This window comes from Fukomys damarensis, unplaced genomic scaffold (genome assembly GCF_012274545.1).
Source record: "Fukomys damarensis isolate Sample0158 unplaced genomic scaffold, DMR_v1.0_HiC HiC_scaffold_17, whole genome shotgun sequence".
Lineage (NCBI taxonomy): Eukaryota > Metazoa > Chordata > Mammalia > Rodentia > Bathyergidae > Fukomys > Fukomys damarensis.
In genome coordinates this window covers 16,326,174-16,343,448 of record NW_022900929.1, presented here as the reverse complement: position 1 = coordinate 16,343,448, position 17,275 = coordinate 16,326,174, and the positions used below count along the sequence as shown (strand labels likewise).

At 52.7% G+C, this 17,275-nt stretch overlaps 1 protein-coding gene across 1 annotated transcript; it reads left to right on the top strand.

Moving 5' to 3' along the window:
- Window positions 1-1,753: 1,753 nt before the first annotated feature.
- On the top strand, window positions 1,754-16,942 carry Ephb4 (EPH receptor B4; the record flags this gene model as incomplete). The annotated part of the gene is made up of 16 exons (XM_019205269.1): window positions 1,754-1,828; window positions 1,942-2,229; window positions 3,509-3,902; window positions 6,549-6,704; window positions 6,806-7,138; window positions 7,641-7,765; window positions 8,527-8,692; window positions 10,246-10,348; window positions 10,638-10,702; window positions 11,034-11,147; window positions 11,224-11,471; window positions 13,952-14,167; window positions 14,408-14,557; window positions 14,904-15,097; window positions 15,266-15,421; window positions 16,465-16,942. Coding segments are annotated over 16 exons (2,913 nt in total), but the record flags the coding sequence as incomplete, so codon positions are not given.
- Window positions 16,943-17,275: the final 333 nt, after the last annotated feature.

The window sequence follows — 17,275 nt, the reverse complement described above, 5'->3', positions numbered from 1 at the left end:
AGCACCCAGTGGTGACAGGGAAAGAAAGGTGCAAAACGCAAATGTCTATTCTCACGCCTGTTACCTGGGCTCTTCCCCAGCCTGTGCAGAGCGCTTTGGCTTTACCTGTTTTTTGAACCTCCTGCCGCCCTGGGGGAAGGAAGCCTTATTGTACCTATTTTATAGATGAAGAAACTGAGGCTTAGTAACTTTACACCAAGGAGGGTGAGGTTTAGAGATATCGGGGAGATGTGAGAGAGGTGACGAACTGGCTGATCAAAGCCAGAGCAGGAGGGTCTGAGATGAGAGAGAAAGTGAGGCTGAGCCCAGAGCCGGTACAGCCCAGCAGCAGAGACAGGGTGTAAATGAGACAGGAATATAAAAAAAACAAAAAAAAAAAAAAAAAAAAGTGGATGTGGACATCAAGATATCGGGGAGATGTGAGAGAGGTGACGAACTGGCTGATCAAAGCCAGAGCAGGAGGGTCTGAGATGAGAGAGAAAGTGAGGCTGAGCCCAGAGCCGGTACAGCCCAGCAGCAGAGACAGTGTGTAAATTGGAGACAGGAAAACACTACCCAGGCTGGAACAATGGAGGGTGGAGACGGCAGCCTTTATCCACCCCCTTCCCAGAACCCGGGCATCCTGTCCCCAGCGTGCTAGACTGTCTCCTGCCACCCATGGGTCTCACCTTGGGCTGGCCAAGTTCCCACCCACCCTCCACCCTGTGAACATCATCTGGTCTCTGGGAGGAGACCCGCTCCTCCCTTGTCCCCAGCTTCAGCCCTCAGGTGTGCAGCTGGCTCCCCGGGGGCTGCTCTCTGTTCCTCCCAGGTCTCTGACCTCCTGCCCACTCCCACCCCCCACAGTACCCTGGCCTCAGAGGGGATCCCCCTCTCCCGCCCTCTCCATTGCCAGGGGCTGCAGAGTTTCTCCTAATCCCCTCTTCTGCCAGCACCCTGGCCCCCTCCCCATGATGCCGGAGCCCAGCCAGGTGTGTTCACACCCCTCCCCCCTACACACACACCCCTAAAATCTCCTCCCCTTTCCTTCCCGTAACCAAATCCAGATGTGAGGTCTGCGAAGGAACCAGGCGGGAACCCAAGCGTCCTGGCCTCCAGCACTTCCGCAAATGGTGGAAAGGGTGTGCCTGGGGCCCAGGAGCTGGGGAGGGGGGCTTTGGTGTGAACGAGGGCGGGGAGCCCTGGAGGAGGAGTGGAGCTGAGGCTAGGGGATGTGGGGAGCCCAGATGCCCTCTGCCCATGTGTGGTCAGGGCCAGGCAGGGTCAAGGCAAAGCTCTTCTTTAACACTTTCTCCCCACCCGGCATCCTTCCACTCCCTCCTCCCGGATGCAGCCATTCTGGGAGGCCTTGGGGTTGAGAGTTCTCCAGGCCTGCTTGGGGGCCACCCGCTATAGGGGTGGAGGTGGTGCTCAGTGTAAGTGGTGTGAAGCTAGGTGAGTGTCTGTCATTCCAGTAATCTGGGAGAGGCTGAAGCAGGCAGATTCCAAATTCGAGAGCCCACCTTGGGCAACTTAGTGACTTAGAGAGAGTCCCTGTTTTAAAGAAAAAAATAAGAAGAGGGCTGGAAATATAGCTCAATGCGAAGGCCCAGGGTTCAATCTCCGGTACTGCAATCAGTCAGTGGATAAATTAGAGGAGGATGCTGAGCTCGCCCCTTCCCCTCTCCCCAAAGCTTGGAGCTTGTAGAAATTCCCAGAGCCTTCCTGACCACCCCCACACCACACACACTGACTTTATCTCTTTCTCCCTGCCTTAGAAACCCTACTAAACACAAAATTGGAAACTACAGATCTCAAGTGGGTGACGTTCCCGCAGGTGGACGGCCAGGTGAGAACTGGACCCCAAAGGGAAACTGAGGGAGGATAGAGTTGAGGGTGCCACCCCCACCCCTAGACAGAAGCAGCCCCCAGCTCCAGTGACCCCTTCTTTTCTCCCTGCAGTGGGAGGAGGTGAGCGGACTGGACGAGGAGCAGCACAGCGTGCGCACCTATGAGGTGTGCGACCTGCAGCGCTCGCCCGGTGTGGCGCACTGGCTGCGCACAGGCTGGGTCCCTCGCCGTGGTGCCGTGCACGTCTACGCCACGCTGCGTTTCACCATGCTCGAGTGCCTGTCTCTGCCCCGGGCTGGCCGTGCCTGCAAGGAGACCTTCACTGTCTTCTACTACGAGAGCGACGCCAACACGGCCACGGCGCTCACACCAGCCTGGATGGAAAACCCTTACATCAAGGTACCCAGGCTGAGGACACAGATTCGTGTGCTCCCAAGGCCCTTGGCAGGGGCTCCGGGGGCCTGAGGCAGCTGCAAGCTGAAGTTTGGGGAAGCAAGAGAGTGCTCTGGGCGGAGGAGCAGCAAAATACAGATGGTGCTGCCAGTGTGGGGTAGGGGGGGCCACCTTCTCTTTTTTTACAGTACTGAGGTTTGAACTTCAGCACTGAACTACATCCCCAGCCCTTTTTATTTAATGGGTGGTTTTGATTTTGATTTTTGAGGCAAGGTCTTGCAAAATTGGTAAGTTCCCAAGGTTGGGGTTGCACCTGAGATCCTCCCGCCTCAGCCTGCAAGAGTGCTGAGGTTATAGGGCTGTACCTGCACACCCTGCTCACTTCACCCTTTCTGACTGCACCAGGTCCTTCTGCAACCCCAGCCAGTGCATCAACTGAGGATTCACCCTGGTTGCTTCTTGCTTCTACCAAGCCCCTACCTGTCTTCTCTGTTCTAGCTGCCAGTGCCCTGTGTGCTGCCTTAGCTAACTGATTCTCCCTGCCATGGTCCTGCTGCTCTGTCCTGAAAGGAAATTCTTTCATTTGCCCCCTTCCTCCTCCTGTTTCTTCTTTATAGTCCTAGGGACTGAACCCAGGGCCTTCACACTAAACTACACACCTAGTCCTTTTATCTATGTATTTATTTATTTGGTACTGGGGATCGAACTTGGGCCCTTGTGCTTTCGAGGCAGGCACCAGAACCACTGAGCCCTAGTCCTTTTGTTTTGAAGCAGGTTCTGGACAAGTTGCCTAGGCTCGCCTTAAAGTGGCAGTCCTCCTGCCTCAGCCTCCCAGAGTGTTGGTATTTCAGGCATGCACCGACACACCCAGCTCAATTCATTCATTTCTTCTTTTTTTGTTTTGTTTTTGTTTTTAGCACGGGGAATCAAAGTCCGATCCCTGTGCTTGTGAGGCAGGCGGTGGAACCACTGAGCTAAATCCCCGGCCCTCAATTCATTCGTTTCCGTCTCTCCTTGCCTCTGAGATTGGGACCTGGCATGGTGTGATGATAAATGTAAAGTGGCTGAGAAAGGGTGCAGGACAGAGGCTGGACATGACCTAGGGGTGCAGTGAGGATTCGCCTGTGAATTCATGGCCTAGGCATGCAGCTTCAGGGCCTGTGGGAAAGAGCACGTTGGGGTGGGCAGGAGAAGGTTCTAGAACAGGGAGGTCAGGGAGGTGTCAGTGGGAGGGTGACAGTGCCCGGATCCTGAGGGGTGGGGACAGTGAGTCTTCTCCCTGCAGGTGGACACGGTGGCTGCGGAGCATCTGACCCGGAAGCGTCCCGGGGCCGAGGCGACAGGGAAGGTCAATGTGAAGACGCTGCGTCTGGGCCCGCTCAGCAAGGCTGGCTTCTACCTGGCCTTCCAGGACCAAGGCGCCTGCATGGCCCTGCTGTCCCTGCATCTGTTCTACAAGAAGTGCGCCCAGCTGACCGTGAACCTGACCCGCTTTCCAGAGACTGTGCCCCGCGAGCTCGTGGTGCCTGTGGCTGGCAGCTGCGTGGCTGATGCAGTTCCTGTGGGTCCCAGCCCCAGCCTGTACTGCCGAGAAGATGGCCAGTGGGCGGAGCAGCCTGTCACTGGCTGCACCTGTGCCGCGGGCTATGAGGCCTCGGAGGGGAACACGAAGTGTCGAGGTTAGCCTCCGGGGGACCTCAGCGTGTCCTTGGGGGTCCAGTCCTGCTCTTCCATCTTAGCTCTGCTACTTGTTTGTTTGAGATGGGGTCATGCTGTGTAGTTCATTCAGACTGGTCTTGAACTCACTGTGTAGCCCAGGCTGGCCTTGAAATCACAGTGATCCTCCTGCCTCAGCCTCCCGAGTGCTGGGACTACAGGCGTGCACTACCATACCTGGCCTGGCTGCCCTATTTTAGTTTTCTACTTTGAACTTTCCTCACTGTCTGGCATTGGCTTTCAGAGCCCTCAGCAGAGTTCTGATCTGTTCCTCATGTCCAGACTCTCTCCCTAACTGTCCAACTCCTTTCCTTTCTAAACACTTGCTAGAGGCTGGCCTGGGAGGCAGTCCTGTCCTTTAGCAAGGCAATACATTAGTGGGACCAGGATAAGAATATTATGGTCTCCGTTCTTGTTCATTTATGGTTTCTTCCGATTGACTAACAGTGAGTTCCACTTGCTCTTTCTTTAGATGAGGACTTCTGTTTATTATGAAGAGTTGATGGGCCTCACTATCTTGTCCAAGTTAGCCCTGAACACTTAGCCTCAAGCAACCCTCCTGCCTCAGGCTCCTGAGTAGCTGGGAATGCAAGTATATGCCACTGTACCCATATGTGGGCATACAGGACATATGTGAGCTGTGGTGGTGGAGGAAAAAGATGGCATTTTTGTTTTCAGTACTGGGAATTGAACCTAGGGTCTTTGCACTGAGCTACACCCTTAGCCCTTTTCTGTTTTTTATTTTGAGACAGGGTCTCATTAGCCCAAGCTAGGCTTGAACTTTTGACCCTCCTGCCTCAGTTTCCCAGAGTTGTGGGATTACAAGCGTGTTACATCGTGCCTAGCTTTAAAAATGACTTTTTATTTTCATGCGTCTTTGCCTAAAATTAAGCACTCACTCCCTGTGAGATGTGGGCTGCAGCCAGGATCTGTGGTGGACCTGAGGCTTAGACACACACCACCCAGAGAGGTATTCCGAGCCCTGCAAGTATCTCAGAATACTGGCTTTGCGTATCACAGAAGCCATGTGATACTGTGTCTCACGTTGTATCTTATCAAGGAAGCACATGGTGCTATATTGTGAGCTTTTTTTCTTTTTTTTTTTATTTGTATGTGTGTGTAGCACATAATGTTTACATCCCTTGGCGTGGACATTTCATTCCTTTTTCATCCCCTTTTCCTCTCTTCCCTCCATCTCTTTTGTTTTGTTCTTTTTTTTTCTTGAGACAGGGTCTCACTATGTAGTTGAGACTGACCTGGAGCTCACTATGCAGCCCAGGCTGGCCTTGAACTCACAGCGATCCTCCTGCCTCAGCCTCCCAAGTGCTGGGCTTACAGGCATGCGCCACCACACCCAGCTTTCTTCCCTCCATCTCTTGATCCCCTCCCCCACTGAGAAAGATCTGTCTCCCTACTTCCTATTATGTATTTTTTAAACAATCATGAGAAATATGCTACTTATTTATTTATTTATTTATTTATTGGTACTGGGAATCAAACTTGGGTCCTTGCGCTTGCAAGGCAGTCGGCGGAACCACTGAGCTAAATCCCTGGCCCATTTATTATCAGTTTTCTCATTTTGTTCTTTATATTTTTGGTTTCCCATATAAGAGAAGCTGGGTGATATTTAAGCTTGCGTCTGATTTATTTCACTAACATTATGGTCTCTGGGTACATCCATTTCCTACAGATGACTCAAGTTTATCCTTCCTTAGGGCAGAGTAGTGTTCCGTGGTCTGTAAATACCACATTTTCTTTATCTGTTTATCTCTGGATGGACATACAGGCCACTTCCAAGATTTAGCTTTTGTGAGTTGAGCTGCTATACACATGCTGTGCATGGATCACTGTAATCAGATGTCTTTAACTCTTTTTGGGAACATACCTTGAAAGGGAACAGCTGGGTCAGTTTCTTGGTTTTTTGTTTGTTTGTTTGTTTGTTTTTTGGTACTGGGGATTGAACTCGGGTTCTTGCACTTGAGAGGCAGGTAGCAGCACCAGTGAGCTAAATCCCTGGCCTTCTTTTCTTTTCTTTTCTTTTTTTTAATATATTGATCATTGTGTCTCAGCTTACTTGGTTTCCTTGATGTGTGTGTGTGTGTGTGTGTGTGTGTGTGTGTGTGTGTGTGTGTGCATTTTTTTTGTACTGGGGCTTGAACTCAGTACCTTCCACTTTTGAGGCAGGCAGTGGCACCACTGAGTTAAGTCCCCAGCCCTAATTCTAGATTCTGAGAGCCTTCTTCCATCCCCCTCTTGGCACTGCACAAACTTAGAAGGAGCTGCTTGTTTTTGGTATACTACTTGTTTGACCGAGAGTCTTGCTATATAAGTCAGGTGGGCCTCAAACTTGAGATCCTCCTGCCTCAGCCTCTTGAGCACTGGGATTACATGTGTCCATCACCATGCCTGGCCCTTGGTGCATTTTCTTTAAGACAGGGTCTCGCTTTGTAATTAAGGCTGGACTTGGACTCACTGTGTAGCCCAGGTTGGCATGGAACTTGCAGCGATCCTCCAGCCTCAGCCTCCCAGAGTGTTGGGATTAGACATACAACACCATACCCAGCCAAGGTGACTTGTTTGATAAACACTCTGTTCTCCCCCACCTCCAGCCTGTGGCCAGGGGACCTTCAAGCCCCAGTCAGGGGAGGGGTCCTGCCAGCCCTGCCCGGCTAACAGCCACACCAACACCATCGGATCCTCGGTCTGCCAGTGTCGCATCGGGTACTACCGTGCCCGCACAGACCTCCGGAGTGCAGCCTGCACCAGTAAGTAGCCGGGCCGCTCCTCGGGGAGTGGGGTGTAGACTCCCCGGGACCCTGCATAGTGCTCACCGGCCCTGCTGACCGCTGACTTCTGGCTCCCGCAGCACCACCCTCCGCCCCGCGCAGCGTTGTGCACCACCTGAACGGCTCTTTGCTGCAACTGGAGTGGAGCGCGCCGCTCGAGTCGGGTGGCCGGGATGACCTGACCTACGCGCTCCGCTGCAGGGAGTGTCGCCCAGGGGGTGCCTGCACACCCTGCGGGGGCGACCTAACCTTCGACCCCGGGCCCCGAGACCTGGTGGAGCCTTGGGTGGCAGTTCGAGGGCTGCGTCCCGACTTCACTTACACCTTTGAGGTCACCGCCTTGAATGGTGTGTCTTCCATGGCCACAGGGCCTGTGCCGTTTGAACCTGTCAATGTCACCACCGACCGAGAGGGTGAGATGTGGGAAAGGTCGGCGCCAGTGTGGACTGGCTGAGGGCTGCCGGGGGGCACATGGGCATGAGTGGGGGATCCCTGAGAAGCACGGAGCAGACAAAACACAGAGAGGGTAAAAGATGCAGAGCAGGGATGATGGCGAAGGCCTGTAATCCCAGCACTCTGGGAAGCTAAGGCAGGAGGATCCCAGAATTGAGTCCCACTTGGGCAAGTTAGTGATTTAGCAAGACTCTGCTTCAAAATAAAAAGAGCTAGGTGGCTCAGTGCAGGGACCCTAGGTTCAGACCTTAGTACTGTAAACCAAACAGAAAGGAATTCTTTTTTTGGTACCGGGGATTGAACTTGGGTCCTTGCATTTGTGAGGAGGCGGTGGAACCACTGAGCTAAATCCCCAGCTTCTTGCAACAGCCAGGAGACGTGTCAGGCATAGCCAACAGAGCGAGAGTTGGAGAAAATAAGGGCTCAATCTGTAGCTTGGCCTCATGGGTCTCTGTCTCTCAGTGCCCCCTGCAGTGTCTGACATCCGGGTGACCCGGTCATCGCCCAGCAGCTTGACTCTGGCCTGGGCTGTTCCCCGAGCATCCAGCGGGGCTGTGCTGGACTACGAGGTCAAGTATCACGAGAAGGTGAGACCACACGCTGGCCCTGGAGGCAGCGGAGGGCTGTGGGTCTTGGTCCTGGGTCGGGACACTTGAATTGCAACAACTGGTGGGTGTTTCAATCCTGCCTCGTATTAGCTGTATGACGTGGGCCATCCCCATCGCCTCTGGGCCTCAGTATACTCATCTATAAAATATAACAAGCTGGGTGTGGTGGCACACCTGTCGTCTCAGCATGCTGGGAGGCTGAGGCAGGAGAATCTCAAATTTGAGCCCAGTCTGAGCTCCTCCTCTTCTTCTCCTTCTCCTTTTTTTTTGTACCAGGGATTGAACTTGGGACCTTATGCTTGGTGAGGCAGGTGGCATCACAACTGAGCTAAATCCCTGGCCCTAATTTTTTTTTTCTTATGGTACCAGAGATCAAACTCAAGACCTTGCTCTTACAAGGCAGGTGCAGTACCCTTGAGCTACATCCCCAGCCCTCCCTAATTTAGCAAATGAGACCCTGTCTCTAAAAAGGGCTGAGGATGTAGCTCAGTGCAAAGGCCCTGGGTTCTTTCCCCAGTATTAAAAAAAAAATCATAACTACCAGTCACAGAATTGCTTCAAGGACTAAATGATATAATAAGTGCAGGACACAGCACAGGGTTGCCTGAATGGGCTCGAGGGCCTCAGCTGCCACACAACAGGACCCGGATGCAGCACTAGGGGTGCATGGGGGTGGCAGGGAGGCAAGAAGAGCAGCAGAAACCAGGACTCTGTCTTACGGCCCTCCTCCTTCTGGACAGGGCGCGGAGGGCCCAAGCAACATCCGGTTCCTGAAGACGTCAGAAAACCGGGCGGAGCTGCAGGGGCTGAAGCGCGGAGCCAGCTACCTGGTTCAGGTGCGGGCGCGCTCCGAGGCCGGCTACGGGCCCTTCGGCCAGGAGCACCACAGCCAGACCCAGTTGGACGGTGAGCGGGGCGCCGCGGGCAGGTGCCCTAGACACCCCCGGAATCACAGCCTCCTTGGCCTGGCCCAGCGAAGAGAAAATGCAGTGGTGAAACCAAAACCAGCAGCTAGGTGGGAAGGTGGCTTGTGGCTCCCCCGCCCCGGGTTCCTGAAAATGCAGTGGTGAAACCAAAACCAGCAGCTAGGTGGGAAGGTGGCTTGTGGCTCGTCGGCCACGTGACTTCCCAGCCACTTCATGCTGGAGCCCCCGTTCCCTCAGCTAATAAAGTGGGGCAATCGTAAAGCCGTTTTACAGGGTCATGAGGATTGTGTGTGTAACACCTGCAGGTTTTAATATGCTAGGCCAGTATTTTCTACACTTCATAATGTTTTCTGTTTTCGTTTGTTTGTGTTTGAGACAGGGCCTCATATAGTCCCGTCTGGCCTACTCTCTTTGCAGACTAGGTTGTCCTCCAACTTACAATCCTCCTGCCTCAGCCTCCTGAGTGCTGGGATCCTAGGCAGGAACCACCATACCCACCAAAGTATGTACTTTTTAAATAGCTCTATTGAAGAATGCAGTTCCCATGCTATGGGATTGATCCACATAAAGTATATTATTCAGTGACTCTTAATGCACTCATAGAGTTATGTGACCTCTGTCATTCAGTTGAGAACATTTCTAGCATCTGAAAAAGACCCTCTGGGTGTTACCCATTACCTCAGCCTCCCCATTGCCCCCAGCCCCTGGCAAACACTAATCAACTCTCTATTCTTATGGATTTGCCTCTTATGGATATTTTATACAGTGTGTGGCATTTTGTAACTGTTCCCCTCTTCCCCTGAGCATGATGTCTGTGAGGGCTGTTCAAATTGAGGCTTTTCTCAGCATTCCACTCCTTTTTATGACTGCATAGTCTTCCGCCATGTGGGTGTAGCACTTTTTTTCATTCATCCACTGATAGACATTTGAGTCGTTTGCATTTGGTTAAAAATCCTTTAGTTCTTTGTTTTTGTTTGTTTGTGTGTGTGTTTGTTTGTTTGTTTGTTTTGAGACAGGGTCTCACTATGTGGTTGAGACTGACCTGGAACTCACTCTGTAGCCCAGGCTGGTCTCAAACTCACAGTGATCCTCCTGTCTCAGCCTCCCAAGTGCTGGGATTACAGGCGTGTGCTACCATGCCCGGCTTCCTTTAGTTTTGTTTTGTTTTTTTTCACATGTTCAAGGTACATATGAGTATATTAATCATGGGGAGTTAGTACATGTGTATAACACAATTTAATATTTTATGTTCCTTTTCCCTACCTTGCCTCCCTTTATCTTTGGAATCTTTCATTCCAGTGAAACTTTTTGTGGATACAAATACAAAATAAAATTAAAGCTGCTTTGGGAGCAACAAGGCTGGCAAGCATCCTCCCTTGTCCTGAATGGCTTTGGAGGAGCCCTGTCTGCCATCACACTGGGCTGGGCTCTGTTCTCCCAAAAACCTGGGTTTATCGCCTGAGGCTGGGCCTGTGGCTGGGCCTGTGGCTGCTGGAGCCATTTCTTCCTGATCAGTGACCTCTCCCTCAGCAGAGAGCGACAGCTGGCGGGAGCAGCTGGCCCTGATTGCCGGCACAGCAGTTGTGGGTGTGGTGCTGGTCCTGGTGGTCATTGTCATTGCTGTCCTCTGCCTCAGGTAAGGGATCTGGGCCCCTGGAGGCCCTGGAACCTCTGCTGCGGGCTCCATGGTCCGGGCAAGTCTCTGGCTGCCCCTCCAGTCTCTTTTCATTTGGAATCTTTGCTGAACTTGAGTCCTGCCCTCTTCCAGCCCCTTTTCTTTCTTCTGCTGTGTGGGGATGGAACCTAGGGCTCACTAACACTGTGCAAACGCTGACCCATAAAGCTATATATACCCCAGCCCCTCCCCTGAGTTCTACAAAGTGTGTGACTCAGTTTACCTTTTGCTTCTTTCCCTTTGGCTGCAGGAAACAGAGCAGTGGGAGGGAAGCGGAATACTCAGACAAGCACGGGCAGTACCTCATCGGGCACGGTAAGCGCACCTGTCCTAAAGGAAGTCCAATCCAGTGGAAGTTACTTTTTAAAACAAATTTTGGCTGTAGTAGGGTTTGACTCCAGGGCCTTTCCACTGAGCTACATCCACAGATCCTTTATTTATTTGTTGGTTTGTTTGTTTGTTTATTGATACTGGGGATTGGACAGGCAGTGGCTTTTATTTCTAATTTTGAGACAGTGTCTCACTAAGTGGCTAAGTTGCCCAGGCTGGGTTTAAACTTGCCATCCTCCTGCCTCAGCCTCCCAGGGTGCTGGGTTTCCTGGAGGAAGTCACCTCTTGGCTAATGGGGTCCTGCGTCACTCTTCAGGTACAAAGGTCTACATTGACCCCTTCACTTACGAAGACCCCAATGAGGCCGTGAGAGAATTTGCCAAAGAGATTGATGTGTCCTACGTGAAGATCGAGGAGGTGATTGGTGCAGGTGAGGGACAGGAGGGCGCGCGTGGGTTGGGAAGGCAGGCGCAGGGCATGAAAACTGATCCTTGTGTCCTTCCAAGGCGAGTTTGGGGAGGTCTGCCGAGGGCGGCTGAAGGCCCCGGGAAAAAAGGAGACCTGCGTGGCTATCAAGACCCTGAAGGGTGGCTACACAGAACGGCAGCGGCGTGAGTTCCTGAGTGAGGCCTCCATCATGGGCCAGTTTGAACACCCCAACATCATCCGCCTGGAGGGAGTGGTCACCAACAGCGTGCCCGTCATGATCCTCACTGAGTTCATGGAGAACGGTGCCCTGGACTCCTTCCTGCGGGTGAGCTAGTGCCCCATCCCTGGGGTCCTAGAAGTGGGGAGACAGCAGGGCCCTCAATAGCTGCCAGCTTCGCTCCCTGGGCTTTAGACATCTGCTCTTGGGTTTTGTTTTATGATACTAGGATTGAACCCAGGGCCTTTGCACTGAACTACATCCTCACCCATTTTTATTTTTTATTTTGAGACAGGGTCTCAAAGTTGCCCAGGGTGGGCTTGAGTTTGAGATCTTCCTGCCTCAGCCTCCTGAAGAGTTTGGATTCAAGGCCTAGTTCTCATGCCCAGCTCTGCTCCTAAGTTTTCACTTAGGGAATGGTTGAGTCCCTGCATCTGTCCTGTCCCTGGTCTTTTCTGAAGGAGGTCACTCTTTCTTCTCACAAGTAATTACTAAGCATCTCCTGTTCACCAGCCACTGTTCCAGATCTGGAAATAAAGCCAGGAACATGGCAGACAGGATTTCTGCTCTTGGGAAGCAGAGAGCCTTGTGAAATTAACAAGTAAACAAATCTTTGCAACAGTAAAAAATATTGGGAGGCATCATGGGACAGTGGCTGGAGATGAGATCACTTTAACTGGTTTTACTGAAAAAAAATTATTTTTTAAACCTCACTAGGCATTTTTTAAAAAAATCAGGGCCAAGCATAATGGCAGAAACCTGAAATCACAGCACTGGGAGGCTGAGACAGGAGGATCACAAGTTTGAGCCCAGCCTGGGAAAAATTTGCTCCTTAGCAAAGCCCTGTCTCAAAAAACAAAAGAGAGGTAGGGATGTAGCTCAGTATGTGCAGGCCTGAGAGTTCAATCCTAACTGCCACCAAAAAAAACACAAAAGTATACATTTATACATTTCCCTAGTTCCTCCAATCACTTTTTGCTGGTTTATACAAACCAGAATGTGATTCAGGACCAGGTATTGGACCTGCGTTTTTCTGAGCTTCTAAATCCTGAGCACTGCTTTGCTGAAGAGCTGGGCCCTTTATCTCTGTGACCCTGGAATGTCCTGGGCTTGTGGGTGTCAGCACCCACCCACCATTTTGCTTTTGTGTACTTCCTGTAAGTGAAGCTCTCCAGTGTTCCGCGAAGTCAGAAGTTGAACGTTTGTGGCCAGACTTCAGGGGGCGCTGTGTGTCTCACTCAGGTCCCATCATGGGACACCCAATCTGGCTCCCACTGCGATGAGATAAAGCCCACAATGGCAGGTGGACAGCCCAACCCCTCCCCTGTGTTCTAACATTAATTAGGACTGTCCAAAGGTCACATTGCAAAATGGGGAGGAAGTAGATGGGAAAAGAGATGACATTAAGAGCCAGGTATGGTGGCTCTTAATCCAGAGTCCTGTAATCCCAGGACTCTGGGAGGCTGAGGCAGGAGGGTTGCAAGTTTGAGCCCAGCCTGGACAAATTAGCAGCTTAGCAAGCACGTGTTCCAAAGTAAAAAAATAAAAAAGGGCTAGGGATATAGCTCATTGTGAAAGCCCTGGGTTTGGTTCCTGGTGGGAAGAGCCAGTCCTAAGAAGATGGGAAAAGTGCATTTGGGGCCCAGAGTAGGTAGGAACCATTTAAGAAACAGGAGTACAGTGTGGCTGTACCTTGTGAACAGAGGGGTAATGGTGATTCGTGAAGTGGGGTTGGGAGGGGAGGCTTCAAGGGAGGCCAGGGCAGGACAGTGAGGTAACCGGAAGAGATCCCTGTGGCTGGGTGCTGGAACTATCACAGCTCTTTGGTCTTTGGGGTGGGGAGAGGTGGTTGAATTGGGGTCATACTTTGGAAGCAGAGCCAGCAGAATGTGGTAAGTGACAGCTAGTAAGGGAAGAGTCACAGGGGGCGCTGAGGTCCTGAGCTCACCACCAGCCAGGTGGCGTTGCAGGAACTGAGATGGGAAGCCCAGGACAGTGCGCATCTATAGGGTGGGTTTGAGTTTCGGGTTGGGCTCTGTCCCTGACTCTGCACGGCTGCAGAAGAGGTGTCCCCTGCACCTGGCTGAGTCCACAAGACAGGGTCAGTTAACTGGGTGCCCAGCTGGTTCACCTGTTGGGAACAAACACTGGAGAGTGAAGAAGGTTGGGCTTTAGGCCTCACCTGGGCACTGAGTACCTGTTTCTCACTGTCCTTGGGCAAAGCCATGCACACTTGGTCCAAGAGGGCTGAATGCAATTGCCTTTGGCAGCCTGAACTATAAAGTGAGACCCTGTCTGAAAACAAAGTATTACTTGAGTGTTTTCTGCATATAAAGCATTGTATGAGGTTAAATGGAAGAAAAATACTCAAAGGCATATCTTTATCGTCAATCATTAAGCATGTTGTGAGGTTATTGTGAGAGCTGGGAGAACTTAGGGTGACGGAGGAGAGCGCTCACCTGAGCGAGTTGGCAGGTTCCCCACAGGTGAGATGGCAGGTCTTGTAAGTGCCAGGTGCAGATCAGGAAGTGGGAGGGCGGGCATGGTGGGTGATCCTAACTGAGGCCCTCTGCTTGTCCACCCCACAGCTCAATGACGGGCAGTTCACCGCCATCCAGCTGGTGGGCATGTTGCGGGGCATCGCCTCCGGCATGCGGTACCTGGCCGAGATGAGCTATGTGCACCGAGACCTGGCTGCCCGCAACATCCTGGTCAACAGCAACCTGGTCTGCAAGGTCTCAGACTTCGGCCTCTCCCGGTTCTTGGAGGAGAATTCTTCTGACCCCACTTACACAAGCTCTCTGGTGAGGATGGGGACCAGGGATGAGCAAGGGTCTCAGGGCCACATGGGGAGGGCTGGTCCAGGGGGAGAATACGGGCACAGGCTGAAGGCAAACAGACTTCCAGGTATCTAGGAGGGGAACAGAGTTGGGGAGTTGGGAGCTTGGGTCCCAGAAAGAAAGAAGGCCAGAGGTAGGGGGAGAAGGCAGCTTTGGGGGAAGAGGGCAGCAGGCCTGGGTCTACCTTTTCCTCCTCCTTCCCAGGGTGGAAAGATTCCCATCCGATGGACGGCTCCTGAGGCCATTGCCTTCCGAAAGTTCACCTCAGCCAGCGATGCATGGAGCTATGGGATTGTGATGTGGGAGGTGATGTCTTTCGGAGAACGGCCATACTGGGACATGAGCAATCAGGATGTAAGTGTCCCATGACCAGAACAATGGCGTGACCTTTTCTGTGTGTTTTCTCACCTGGGATTGCAGTGGGGATGGGGTTCCCAGATTCATTCCTGAGTGGGAAGTGCCACAGAAGAGGTGATCTTCGCTTGGAAGAGTTTCATGCAGCATATTTGGGTCACAGAAGGATGCAGGAACAGAGGGCAGGGTTGGGAAGTTGCATGACCAGATTACAGCCCAAGATTTGCGAGGGTATCCAGCCACCATCCACTTTGGCCCAGCTAAAAGGACTCCCAGATCTGTCCTAGCATCAGCCAAGTCACCATTTACCCGAGTCCTCACCCAGGGCTTCTTCCTGTCATTCCAGGTGATCAACGCTATTGAACAAGACTACCGCCTGCCCCCGCCCCCAGACTGCCCCACCTCCCTCCATCAGCTCATGCTGGATTGTTGGCAGAAGGACCGGAATGCCCGGCCCCGCTTCCCCCAGGTGGTCAGCGCCCTCGACAAGATGATCCGGAACCCTGCCAGTCTCAAAATCGTGGCCAGAGAGAACGGCGGGTGAGACCCCAGAGAACGAGCCCTCTTCCCTCGGAGTCAGGGCCCGAGAGCCCCCTCCTGGCCCTTTGGTGGTATGTGGGGTGGTTCTCACGGAGCTCTCCCAGGCTGGGCTCAGTGTCTCCTTACTGGAGCCCGGGATTCAGCAGTCCACTCCTCCCCACCTCCCAGGGCCTCACACCCACTCCTGGACCAACGGCAGCCTCACTACTCAGCTTTTGGCTCTGTGGGCGAGTGGCTTCGAGCCATCAAGATGGGAAGATACGAAGAAAGTTTTGCAGCGGCTGGGTTCGGCTCCTTCGAGCTGGTCAGCCAGATCTCCGCAGAGTAAGTGGAAGAGAGCAGAGAAGCCAGAGGGCGCGTGGAAACATGGAGTATGGGGGTCAGACTTGGGCCCTCAGGTGCCTCTGGGGTCCACCTCTAGGCCCACGTAATCTCAGAGCAGCAGCAGTAAGGAAGTTGCTTAAGGCTATGTCCAGTGCAGCCCCCCCAGCAGAAGCACTTGAGGGGGTGAGAAGCGGGCTTCCTCCAGCCACCAGTGTCCACCCTGGCTCCTGGAACCTTCCCAGCCCTGGGTCACCGCCCTTCCTGCTCTAGTGCATATCTCTCTCTGCGCATCTATCTGCATTCCAGACCTAGCTCACACATAAACGTGTCAACTCTGCTGCTTTTTTTCCACCCATAAAAGGAGAACACTGGACAAGGTTTCAGAGATCCTTCCTGGCTTTAATGTTAAATGATTTTATGATTCTGTCAACTCCCAAATAACTTCTCCCTGGGTTTGCTGCTCTCTGAGACTTTGCATTTATCTCCCATGGCCTCTGTTTACCTGAGACTTGAATACTGTCTGACCCTGCCCCACCGGGCCCTCTTCTCTCTAATCTGTCGCCTCTGTTCTCCATTATTAGCACCTCTTCTTTTTTACCTTTACCTTTATCTCTGGTGTCCAGGCACCAGGCGACTCCCCTTCCCCCACCTAGTTCTTTCTCTCTCTCTCTCTCTGGCTCTTTATTCTCACTTCTCCTTTATTCTCTAAAGCAATCTCTGCAGCCCTTTTCCCCAACCTCATTTCGAAGTCTTGTCTACCTTCCTCCTCTCCCGGCCCCACCCCCTAGGCCCCTGCTTGGTAGAGACAGCCCCCCCCCACACACACACACACTGCCTTCTGTGGCTGGGCAGGAGGATCCTCAGCACCTTAAATCTTCCAGAAACTGCCCTGCCACTATTGACATCATTCTGCCTTACTTCCCTCACCCCAAGCTGGCCTTTTCATTGGCTGACAATCCTGGGTCACTGGAAGGGTCTGGGACTAAGTAAGGTGTGTGGGTCTTTGAGCCTTAGAGCTCATGGAAACCTCCTTTCTTTCACAGGGACCTACTCCGGATTGGAGTCACTCTGGCAGGACACCAGAAGAAGATTTTGGCCAGTGTCCAGCATATGAAATCCCAAGCCAAGCCTGGAATTCCAGGCGGGACGGGAGGACCAGCCCCGCAGTACTGACCTGCAGGACCCCTTCTCCCCAGAACACGACCTCGCTTTCTTCCGGGGACAGAGTCGGGTGGGGACTCATAGAGATCCCCAGCCCTGCGCCCTGCTGGATAGCACTTTGAACTCGTGGGGGTGGGGAGTTGGCAATTTGGAGGGAGGCTTTTGTGGGGACTGTGCCACTTGAGAGGGTGGAAATGGCTTTCTTTCCCCTCCAGGCAGGAAACCCAGAGCCAGAGTGAGGGTACCTTTCCCTCAGGACTGGGTGTGGCCAGAGGAAATGGAAACACCCTTAATCTTCTGGCTCCCCAGGTGCTCCTCCTCACCTTGAGGGCAAGTCCCTGCAGACCAAAGATGGGGTGACCAGCCTGCCAGTTTGGGAGTGGAAGAGCTCTGTCCCAGGAGGCAGGAAGTGGTGTCACAACCCAGTGACACAATCATTGGGCTTTGATGTCCCAACTTGTTGCTGCCACCACCCAGACACAATCATCCTTCCCTTGTAAATGACCCTTCCCCATCTGCTGCCTTCATATTGAAGGTTCATGAGATTTTGTTTCGTTTTTGGTCTTATTTTTCCTCCTTCCCCTTTTTATTTCTTTGTTGTTTTTCTAGTGTCCATGTCCTAGTTTTTGTGTTGGAGGGCACCTGTTTCACCAGCTCCTCCTTTGCCCACATTGCAGTGGACCCATTGAGGGG